This window comes from Garra rufa, chromosome 13, assembly GCF_049309525.1.
Source record: "Garra rufa chromosome 13, GarRuf1.0, whole genome shotgun sequence".
In the NCBI taxonomy this organism is placed as follows: Eukaryota; Metazoa; Chordata; class Actinopteri; order Cypriniformes; family Cyprinidae; genus Garra; species Garra rufa.
The window spans coordinates 30,046,576-30,058,892 of NC_133373.1; the positions used below are offsets into that span (position 1 = coordinate 30,046,576).

Here is a 12,317-nt window from a genome sequence, read left to right on the forward strand (position 1 = left end):
TTACTTTTTTTTTAATTTTAGGCCCAGTTTCACAATAGCTCTCAGGTTAAGCCAGGATTAGGCCATAGTTCAATAAGGATCCATTTAAGTAGCTTTTATAAACATCCTTTAGATAAAAACCACAACTGCTGTGCATCTTGAGACAAAACAATGAAAGTGACATATTTTAAGACCAGTCAGCGCAAGTTTCATTCAGTTAAAACAGCCCAGACATCCATTTTAGTCTGGGACGGCTGGTCTATAAAACCAGGTTAAAGTTTTAATACAGGTGAAAAAACCAGCTAAAACCAGCTTAGGCTGGTTGGCCGGTTTTAGCTATTCAACCAGCCTGGTTTTAGCTGGTCATAGCTGGTCGGCAGGCTGGTTTTAGAGGGGTTTTTGCCACTTTTCCAGGCTGGTCTTAGCTGGTCAAGCTGGAAAACCACCAGCTAAAACCAGCCTGACCAGCCTGGCCAGGCTGGGAGACCAGCTAAAACCAGCCACTTCCAGCTTAAACCAGCTAATACCATCCAACCAGCCTAGGCTGGTTTTAGCTGTTTTTTTTTCAGCAGGGGGACGGGCAACTTCGGTCCTGTGACTCCTGTCCTACAGAGGTTAGCTTCAACAATCAAATTTACCCGAACAAGCTAATCAATGTCTTCCAGAGATCACTAGAAATGTATTATTTGATAAGGAGCTAAACTTGCCCTCCACGACCTAACTTGCCCATCCCTGTATTAATATAATGTTTTTTAATTATTTATTTATAGCACATCATTTTACTGAAATAAATATATTTAAATCAAAACTGGTCCAGTAACCTAGCCTTTTGTAGCCTTTAATGATCCTTGCTAAATATTGAATGTGTTTGAGTAAGCAAACGCATTCACACCGCTGAGCTGAAGGTGTCACCTCGAGCATGTGTTTAATGAGGACGGACAGCCGAGCAGACCTGACCAGGACTCACCATGACCACACCGTTTTCTCCTCCGCTCTACATGCAGCGATATCAGTTCGTTATCGATTACGTGAAAACCTACAGACCTAAAAAGGTAAGTAACCGTGAGAATGGCGTTTTAAAGTGAAGTCGCGATGGCAGTAGAAGCTACGCGCGAACTAGCGTGCTAATCAATATTTGGATTTGATGTTTCCGCAGGTCATCGATTTCGGATGCGCAGAATGTTGCTTGCTAAAAAAGCTAAAGTTTCATCGCAACGGTATACAGTTACTAGTGGGAGTTGATATCAACAGCGTCGTCCTCCTGAAGAGAATGTAAGTTTGGTCTCTTACCTGAAAACTTCCGATTGTTGCGTAACAAGGGTAGCAAGGGGCTTCCACGTACATCAGTTCATCCATTTTGTGTGATTGATTTTTTTTTTTTTTTTTTTTGCCAGGCATACATTGGCTCCACTTGTAAGTGATTATCTACAGCCAAGTGATGGGCCTTTGACCATTGAATTGTACCAAGGTTCTGTCACAGAGAGGGAGCCCTGCACCAGAGGATTTGATCTTGTCACATGTGTGGAGTTGTAAGTGTGCCACATCTTTGGTTTTTCAGCCAAATAAACTAAAAGGTATTTCAAATTGTACGTTCTACTGGACCTTTGTTAATGTAAACATCTCTTACTCCTATTAGAATCGAACATCTGGAGCTTGTGGAGGTGGAGAGATTTACAGAGGTGGTGTTTGGGTATATGGCACCAGGCGCTGTCATCGTCAGCACACCCAATGCAGAGTTCAATCCACTGCTGCCGGGCCTGAGAGGCTTCAGAAACTATGACCATAAGTTTGAATGGACCAGAGCAGAGTTTCAGACTTGGTAAGTGTATGTTTAATATGGGCCATTGCACAGAATTGGTCCAAAGTCTTGAAAAAAATGTGATCAATGTGAAAAAAGATGATCATACTGATTTGAAAGTTAGGGATTCATTAGTTTGATTATACATTGAACCAGAAACAATCATAACATCTTAGATGATAATTCAGTATACTTTATTTTTAAAGATTTATTTTTTTGGCATTTTTGCCTTTATTATGATAGGACAGATCAGACATGACAGGAAGCAAAGTATGAGAGAGATTCGGGGGCGGAATCAGGAAAGGTCCTCAAGTCGGGATTCGAACACGGGGCGCTGTATGTCGGCGCGCTGCCCACAAGGTTATCGGCACCGACTAGTATACTTTATTTTTGACAAAACATCCCATGTTTCAATAGTGACAGCACATTTTCGGTAGTGAAGTAATGTTTTGGTAATGATCACATTACAGAATTTTAACCCACATACTAACACACTACTAAAACATACTAAAATACAAAAAAATGGCATAACTGTACTAAAATAGTTTATTTCCCCCAAATAAAGGATTATGTGTTTCCTTTTGTCAATACCGAAACAATGATGACATGTTTTGGTCATGACAATTTTATGGGATAACAGAGATGTCACTACTGAAATGCCACCAAATGTTTAGTATTGAAAATTTTACGGGATAACACTCCAAACAAAAAAAGATATCATTACCGAAATGCCACCAAATGTTTAGTATTAAAAATTTTATGGGATAACACCCCAAAAAACAAAGATGCCACTACTGAAACGCCACCAAATGTTTTGGTACTGTTTCATTAGTGACAATTTTATGGGATAACACCCCCAAAAACTAAGGTGTCACTACTGAAATGCCACCAAATGTTTCATTACTGTTTTGTTAGTGATCGTTTTATTGGATAACACCCCAAAAAAGATGTGACTACCGAAATGCCACTAAATGTTTTGGTATTGACAATTTTATGGGATAACACCCTAAAAAACAAAGATATCACTACCGAAATGCCACTAAATGTTTCAGTAATGACGATTTTATGGGATAACACCCTAAAAAACAAAGATATCGCTACCGAAATGCCACTAAATGTTTCAGTAGTGACGATTTTATGGGATAACACCCTAAAAAACAAAGATATCACTACCGAAATGCCACTAAATGTTTCAGTAGTGACGATTTTATGGCATAACACCCTAAAAAACAAAGATATCACTACCGAAATGCCACTAAATGTTTCAGTAGTGACGATTTTATGGGATAACACCTTAAAAAAAACAAAGATATCACTACCGAAATGCCACTAAATGTTTCAGTAGTGACAATTTTATGGGATAACACCCTAAAAAACAAAGATATCACTACCGAAATGCCACTAAATGTTTCAGTAGTGACGATTTTATGGGATAACACCATAGACTGTAAAAAATATGGACGTAGTATCCGTGACGTCACCCGTAGGATTCTGAAGCGCTAATTTGAAGCTCGTAGTGGGCGGGATTCGGCCGCGCCATCTTGGAATCGCGTCATCGCGCGTCACTCCCGGATAATCAAAAATGGGCAAAAAGGCGGGATGTGGGTGGAGCTGGTTGCTGAAACCACGCCCGCCTAGAGCGACAGTGGTGACAGCAGCGGCAATCCCCCTGTCACTCAAGTGGCCACGCCCTTAATTATGCTGAACTTTAAGGCTTAATATAACTTAAGCCGATGAGTTATAAAAAAATTCACCCCCCTCACAGTTGACATGAAGGGCAAAACTAGCTATATAGACCAAAACCATTTTTTGAACCAGGCTGTAAACATACTTTTTTCTGCTGTAAAGTTGGGCATTTTAACATGGAGTGTCAATGGGATTGACTCCCTTTTGCAGCCAGCCTCAAGCGGCCAGTCGATGAATTGCAGTTTCAGTCACTTCCGTGTTGGTTTCACGAGGGAGACCGGAAGGTTGCCCCTTGGATAACACCCAAAAAAAGATGTGACTACCGAAACGCCACCAGATGTTTTAGTAACAACAACTTTATGGGATAACACCCCAAAAAACAAAGATGTCAATACCAAAATGCCACCAAATGTTTCAGTGGTGACGATTTTATGGGATAACACCCTAAAAAACAAAGATATCACTACCGAAATGCCACCAAATATTTCAGTGGTGACGATTTTATGGGATAACACCCTAAAACAACAAAAATATCACTACCGAAATGCCACTAAATGTTTCAGTGGTGACGATTTTATGGGATAACACCCTAAAAAAACAAAGATATCACTACCGAAATGCCACTAAATGTTTCAGTGGTGACGATTTTATGGGATAACACCCTAAAAAAACAAAGATATCACTACCGAAATGCCACTAAATGTTTCAGTGGTGACGATTTTATGGGATAACACCCCAAAAAACAAAGATATCACTACCGAAATGCCACTAAATGTTTCAGTGGTGACGATTTTATGGGATAACACCCCAAAAAACAAAGATATCACTACCGAAATGCCACTAAATGTTTCAGTAGTGACGATTTTATGGGATAACACCCTAAAAAAACAAAGATATCACTACCGAAATGCCACTAAATGTTTCAGTAGTGACGATTTTATGGGATAACACCCTAAAAAACAAAGATATCACTACCGAAATGCCACTAAATGTTTCAGTAGTGACGATTTTATGGGATAACACCCTAAAAAAACAAAGATATCACTACCGAAATGCCACTAAATGTTTCAGTAATGACGATTTTATGGGATAACACCCTAAAAAAACAAAGATATCACTACCGAAATGCCACTAAATGTTTCAGTAGTGACGATTTTATGAGATAACACCCAAAAAAAGATGTGACTACCGAAACGCCACCAGATGTTTTAGTAACAACAATTTTATGGGATAACACCCCAAAAAACAAAGATGTCAATACCAAAATGCCACCAAATGTTTTGGTAGGGACAATATTATGGGATAACACCTAAAAAAAAACAGAGATGTCACTATCGAAACCGTCACTAATGAAACATTTAGTGGCATTTCGGTAGTGACATCTTTGGGGTTTTTATTTAGGTGTTTTCCCATAATATTGTCCCTACCAAAACTTTTGAACCTAGCTCAAAGATGCTAGTCAGCTCATGGTTAGCTAGCACAGTGGTACACATATAAAAGCTAAATGTTATTGAATAATTCCCAAAAAAGTGTGCTTAATTGCAGAAAAAAGTTGTTCCTGACGTTCCACAGATTTTACCTCAAAATGATGGGATCTATTTACTCACACTTTGCAGTTGTGGAAAAAATACAACAAATATTTTAATATAATTTTCATAAGTTGAAATTTAGAGGTTAGGGTTCGGGACAGCCACCTCCCAATTGAAAGTGCCTATTAAATGATGATTATAAATATTACTGATATTTTAAATATTATTGTGGGTTTCAGTAGGTAATAGATTAAGCTTAGGAAACATCTAAGATTTGAATACTTAAATGCTTTTTAAATGTGTTTTTTGGTTGTGGGACAGCAGTTTGCACCAATTCTGTAGAATATCTAGTGCAAGCACTTTCCAGTGCTGATTTAGGATCAGATGTGTCCATGTCTAACATGATTAACAGTTTCTCTGGCTAAAAGATGTTCCAAATTTCTCGCCCTCACAGGGCTAACCGTGTCTGTCAAGAACATGGTTATTCTGTGTACTTCACCGGAGTTGGAGAAGCTGTTGGCCACTGGAGAGATGTGGGATTCTGCACCCAAATTGCAGTGTTCCAGAGGATAAATCAGCCCATGAGCAATGCCGAACGCTTAGAGCCCTCAGTGTACAAACTGGTGAGAAACAATTTTTCTTATGAGATGTTACATATGTAATTTAAAGGAGTCATATTGTACTTTCGAAATACTTAGCGCTTGTACCAAAGCAGTAACAATTTAGTTTAGCAGTGCTGTAATGTGCAGAGCAGCCATGGACAGCACAAGGTTAAAAAAAGGATTAAAAAAAGATTAAATTGACATGACTCTTAAAGGGACAGTTCACCCAAAAATGAAAATTCTGTCACTAATTACTCACCCTCATGTCATTCCAAACCCGCAAGACCTTTGAAGACTATGGACTATTTTAACGATGTCCTTACTACCTTTTTGGCCCTTGAACTTGGTAGTTGCGTTGCTGTCTATGCAGGGTCAGAAGCACTTGGATTTCTTCAAAAATATCTTGAATTGTGTCCTAAAGATGAATGAAGGTCTTATGGGTTTGGAATGACATGAGGGTGAGTAATTAATGACAGGATTTTCATTCTGGGTGAACTGTTCCTTTAATGACAGTGACGCAGAAGTATACACAGATCTTTTCTTCCTTATTTTTTGGTTTGAAAACTGCTGATATTTGCACTCATCTCTTATCTGTATTTGCTGTTTCATATTTAGGTCTACAGAGTGGTATATCCCAGTTTGTGTGACAACAACATCTACCAGAGAACCTTAGTCAGCGAGGTCCTATATGAAGCACAACACCTGAGACAGGAATGGCTCAGGAGAATGAACATGGACTGCAACAATAATGCACACTTCTTTGCTCCTCCGTTGATGGAAGTATTCCATCATGGGGTCCAAGCTGATGCACGTGACTGGCAGCCGGTTTACCAGCAGGGCAGCACCATTTGCGTTCCTTTGGCACGTGTGTGGTCCAGTCCCAGAGTGAGAGCGCTGTGTGGGAGTGTGCAGCGTCTTAGGGAGGAACTGGTGGTGGACGCGCGGGTGAGGATGAGCGCTGATGGAACGGTGCTAAACCTGCCTGTCTACGATGATGTTGAGGAAGAGCCGGAGGAAGAAAAAGACGAAGAGGAGGATGTGAAAACAGTGTCAGGTATCGGAAACAACATGGAGGAGGACTGGGATAGGGAGCTTGAGAGTTGCGGAAATGCATAACTAGTCCGAAAGCTCTGTAAACAGAATAACAGAAAGCAACTTAACTGCACTTAAGATGTTTGTTCTTTTGATCGTATGTTTAGGATTATCAAATAGCCAAATCTGTGATCGATTGAGAACACATTAAACATTAAAAATGCAAATATGTGACGCCGCCTTTAAAATGTGGTTTTATTTAACAGTGCATGGTACATACCTTACCAGCATCATAACAGAACACATGGCATGGAAGCCACTATTGGTCAAAAGTTCGAACACAACATTGCGAGACAGTCAAAAAAAGCAATGTCACCTTTAAACATCAGACACAGTACAATTACAAGGACCAAAAACTTCACAGAAGAGATAAAGCCACCATGTTTTTACAACATGTAAAGTACCAGGACCTACTTACAGGTAATGTAAGAGTAATTAAAGGGATAGTTTAGCCAAAAGTGAAAATTCGTCATTAATTACTCGCCCTCATGTTGTTTCAAACCCACAAGACCTTTGTTCATCTTCGAAACACAAATTAAGATATTTTTGATTTTTTTTTTCTCAGTACCCCACTTGAACCTCGACTGTGGTAGGAACCTTGTTGTATATTGAGGGTCATCAAAGCAAATATCTTAATTTGTGTTCCAAAGATGAACAAAGGTCTAACGGGTTTGCAACCACATGAGGGTGAATAAATGATGACAGAATTTTCATTTTTGGATGAACTCTACCTTTAAGGAAGAAACACGGAAGGGAAAAGTGAATCTTGACACAATTTCAGTATCACTAAATACATAACGAATACATAAAAATAGACTTTCATTTTGGCAGTAGATCAATTAAAAAACTAAAAATCAAGTTTAAAGTAACTCACTCGTATTAAGTGAGTGTCTGATGAAATATAATGAAGCTGAAATATCGCAGATAACGTCTAAGTATACTGGTATTTGCAAACATTTGCTACAGAGGCCTTAAAGAGACACGGTGATGAAAAACAATGAGACGGGAGGAAAACGTATATATATATTTTTGCATTTTCTCGTAAAAGATCTCTTTGAGAAACATTGTGATTTCTCACAAAATGTTTGCATTCACTCGCAAACTTTTAATTTATTTTCATGTCAGCGTTAACATTTCTTGGGTGAACGCAAAGGTTCTACGAGTGAACAAAGCTTCTCTAAGCAATTAAAGGGTTAGTTCACCCAAAAATGAAAATTAGCCCATTATTAACTCACCCTCAAGGCATCCTAGGTGCATGTGACTTCTTTCTTTCAGTCAAATGCAATCTGAGCTATATTAAAAATTGATCTGGCTCCTCCAAGCTTTATAATAGGCGGGTGTTTCTCTTCAGTAGTCCAAAGCAAGTCCAATAAAGTGCATCCATCCATAATAAAAAGTGAAAAATATCCAGATTTCAAACTTAAAGTCCCCCTGAAATCAAAATTAAAGTTTTCTGGCTTTTAGTATGAATATATTAGCCTTAAGGTTATCTATAAGCTAGTGTGCTGCAAAACAAAGACAAAATTTGCATTTACAAGAAATGGGCATTCAAAACTTACAGTCTCGTCACTTCCGCCTATATGGATCAAGGATTTGGATGATATCACCGTGCACTTCAGTTTCTCATCAAACGTTCTGTCCAATCAAATGCTCTCTGAGTCCCTTGTGTCCCGCCCCCTACACAAAGACGCGGAGGAGATCATAAGCGCTCATATGTGGGTCGGCATGTATTAAACTACACAGCCTCAGCATGATAATAATCTCTATTTCGTTTTAGCAAGTTTCATATTGAATCTGTGCGGTAATTTATTAGTCTGGGGCTGTCATAAGCTTACAAATGCGGCTTTACCGAGCTCAACGGCTCTTGCGAGCAGATATAAATGGAACGCTATTGGCTATTCAAAATTAGTGGGCGGGGCTGGGCGATATGTTTTTGTTTCGGTTAAAAGTACGTCACAACATAGAATAACTCTGCGTGTTTCAAGGCACTTCAGTGGACCTTTAAAAATCACTTTAATCTACCTTGCGCTCACAGTTGTTCATGGAAGCCACTCTGGGCAGATGATGTAGGGTGTATGAGTAGCTCATGCGCCTGCAAGTCTTATGAAAACCAATGTTTTGGCGCTTTTCCACTACACAGTACCGCCTCGCCTCGACTCGACTCGACTCGGCTCTGTTTGGTTTTCCACTGTGTAAAAGTTGTACCTGTACCGGCTTCCAGGTACTTTTTTTCGTACCACCTCCGGCGAGGTTCCAAGCGAGCTGAGGCGAGCTAAGGCGATACTAAAATGTGACGTGAAAACACAGCAGACTGCTGATTGGTCAGAGAGAATCGTCACTATTCACTGTGTCATCATTGCACGCGCCAGCAATAGTATCCAGAATAACCCCGCCATTTTTAAAAAGTTTGGCCAGAGATTGCGTGACATATCCAATCCATTACATATTATGGCAACTCGGAAGAATACGCCGTGGTCAAACGAGGAGGTGCAGACAGCGGGTGTGTGTCGCGTAGAAGATTACATCACGGCAGTTTCTTGCAGCGTCGCTATGACAACCAGGTACTATTGTGGAGGTACAGGTACAACTTTTACACAGTGGAAAACCAAACAGAGCCGAGTCGAGGCGAGCCGAATCGAGCTGGTACTGTGTAGTGGAAAAGCGCCATTTGTTGTATTTATAAAGCTTGGAGAAGTCAGAACTATTTTTAATTGAACTCTGATTGCATTCGTCTGAAAGAAAAAAAAGTCATACACACCTAAGATGCCTTGAAGGTGAGTAAATAATGGGCTAACTTTCATTTTTGGGTGAAATAAAAACTTTAAAAACATTTGAGAATGCAAAAGCACTGATATATAATTTTTCCTCTTATCTCATTTTTAGACACACCACCATGTCTTTTTAAGGGCTCAGTACATTCGCAGTGTGGTGCTTTAAGATTTGTGCAGTAATTGCAAAAGACAAAATAATAAACCTGAGACGTGTGGCCGAGTTGAATCCAAGCTTCCCGTCAGTGTTTTTTTTTTTTTTTTTTTTAGTGTTTGCATCTCAACGGATATGGATCAACTTGATGGAAATAGCAAAGACAACACAGAATGCTTTTGACACATTGAGTAGGTGTGACACCCATGCATTTCTACACTATAACTCTAGACAGTTATGATAATCAAGTGCTACAACCAGATTGTACACACTTGCTCAACTGCGAATCCTCACACGCTCTTAAATCGCAGAGGCAAGTGAGTTTATATTAATAAAACAGTGAATGGCTTCTGAGAAGATATGGGCATAGGGTCACATAAAACTAGAGAAGCACTAATGTATACTACCTGTCAAAAGTTTTTGAACAGTGAGATTCTTAATGTTTTTTGAAAGAGTCTCTTCTGCACACCAAGCAGTAATATTGTGAAATATTTTCACTATTTAAAATAACAGCTTTCTATTTGAATATATTTTAAAATGTAATTTATTCCTGCGATCAAAGATACATTTTTAGTATCAATACTCCAGTCTTTAGTGTCACATGATCCTTCAGAAAATCATTCTAATATGTGGATTTGCTGTTATTATCAATATTTTAAACAGTTGAGTACATTTTTTAGGATTCTCTGATGAATAGAATAGAAAGATCCAAAGATTATTTAGCAAGGAGGCTTTAAATTGATCAAAAGTGATGATAAAGACATTTATAATGTTACAAAAGATTTCTATTTTAGATAAATGCTGCTCTTCTGAACTTTTATTCATCAAAGAAACCAGAAAAAGTTCTACTCAGCTGTTTTCAACCTTATAATAATGTTTTTTGAGCAGCAAATCAGAATATTAGAATGATTTCTGAAGGATCATGTGACTGGAGTAATTATGCTAAAATTCAGCTTTGAAATCAAAGGAATAAATTATATTTTAAAATATATTCAAATAAAAAATAGTATTTTAAATAGTAAAAATATTTCAAAATTTTACTGTCAAATAAAAACACAAGAGCACAAGAGACTTTGATTAGAAAAACATAAAAAATTTACTGTTCAAAAACTTTTGACTGGTAGTGTATGATTCTGATATGCCCTAGAGCAGATTTTACAGACAGAGATACCATGAAAATAGTCATTAAAATACCTTCATTTTAGTGATATACATCAAGTAACTACAAAAACATGGATAAAAAGTTTTTGTAGTGTTATAGAGAGAATAAAGAAGAGCTACACGCCGCTCGAGAGCCTTGTGCTAAACGTTTCAAGCATTGCTGAAATAGTTAAATGCTTCGTTCTGTGCTGCCATGTTACTAATTGTAGCTTGAGAAGAGCTTGGCTCATTTTGTCCTTGCAAGAAAGTCAATAAAGTCGTATGATGCCAGAGACGTACTTAGATATTCACCTGCTCAGATTTTACGTAGCTAATGTGCCTATATATGACTGCAAAATCACTTTGCAGTTCTCGAGCTGAAAGTTGTTTTTGACGATTAATAAACATGAAATACACATTTTACGTGTATGAGTTAACTTGATCAACAGCTCAGCTTCAAAACTCCCTACAATGTTGGAGATACATAGAAAGCCCATGTAAAGTCCTTCAATTCAAAGTGCTATTCAAATGAAGTCTGAAAACAGCTCCATCTGTCAAAACGCATCTCACGACTTCTCACACGCACAAAGTGAGACGCTGCGGGTGGGTGAGGACGGTTTGATTTCCATTCGTACAGTTATGAGATGACAAACAAATTGTAAAGCGGTCACCTTCATCTGCAGACAGAGTATACACCTCATACATGGTGTAAAAGATGTATACAATCCATCAAAAGTTAACTGACAGACTCCTAAAATGGCTCACAAACATGTAAACATGGCTAAAAATGCACAGAGATCTTTCTAACTAAAACAACAATATGAAATATACATATTTTTAAATCAGCAAGATTTAAAAAAGCTCTTTGATTTTCAATTTGGACGTATTAGGAGACAAACTTTACCTCACAGTGAAACACAGACACCTATAATGGCAGCCTCATGTTGAGGAGCTGTCAGTTCTTTATGTAGCCAGCAGAGGACACCATTTCATCGAAAGGATGAAACGGGTTTGTGACAAACACTCCTAATGTGAGAGGAGACGAACATGCCCGAATCTCTTCGTCCTTTTCTCCTCCCACGAAACAGACTTTGGTTTTTGACACTTCTCCTTCTGGCATCTCCCAACCCTAGCGTTTGATCACCACCTGTTCGTAGGCACCAGCTCCAACCCTGGAAAGAGAAGTCAGCTTTTACATATAACCTGGTAAATGCAGCGATTTACATTTTTATAGAGCGTGGGGGAATACCACTGCTTGCTGGCTGAGTTTGCTCTGTTATTTAAAGAGACAGTAACAAGAAAATTTAGCCTTTCCATGCATAACCTAAGTTTTGGCAGAACATCCAAACTGCTCTTTTTTCATATAATGAAAGTGAATGGAGACTGTAGATGCCAAGCTCCAGAAATGACCATGAACGTAGTCATGCCTTCACCATACATGTTATTGTATGGCTTTACAACACTTAATATAGCACACAAATACAGTGCCTTGCGAAAGTATTCATACCCCTTCATTTTTTTTCACATTTTGTTATGTGGCTGCCTTTTTTCCCCCACATCAATCTACAC

The 12,317-nt window shown here is 38.6% G+C and overlaps 2 protein-coding genes across 3 annotated transcripts in view; one reads left to right on the forward strand and one right to left on the reverse strand.

The window, feature by feature from the left end:
* The first annotated feature begins 914 nt into the window (after positions 1-914).
* Positions 915-6,840, forward strand: henmt1 (HEN methyltransferase 1). Its single transcript, XM_073816498.1, has 6 exons — positions 915-1,031; positions 1,136-1,251; positions 1,374-1,508; positions 1,616-1,798; positions 5,447-5,615; positions 6,210-6,840. Exons 1-6 carry the CDS (start codon positions 948-950, stop codon positions 6,708-6,710), a joined length of 1,188 nt encoding a protein of 395 aa, XP_073672599.1. The 5' UTR covers positions 915-947; the 3' UTR covers positions 6,711-6,840.
* A 27-nt stretch (positions 6,841-6,867) lies between these two features.
* Positions 6,868-12,317, reverse strand: part of fam102bb (family with sequence similarity 102 member Bb) — a 30,380-nt gene continuing 24,930 nt past the window's right edge. Inside the window, exons 11-12 of one of the 2 annotated variants that reach the window (XR_012338115.1) lie at positions 8,699-11,920; positions 6,868-8,117 (exon numbers count right to left, since the gene is read on the reverse strand). Coding sequence is in view for 1 of the 2 variants with exons in the window: in XM_073816499.1 (XP_073672600.1) it covers positions 11,878-11,920 (43 nt within the window). In the remaining variant the exon portion in view is untranslated. Of the gene's footprint in view, positions 11,921-12,317 lie in introns of both variants that reach the window. The other variant, XM_073816499.1, reaches the window with a different exon arrangement.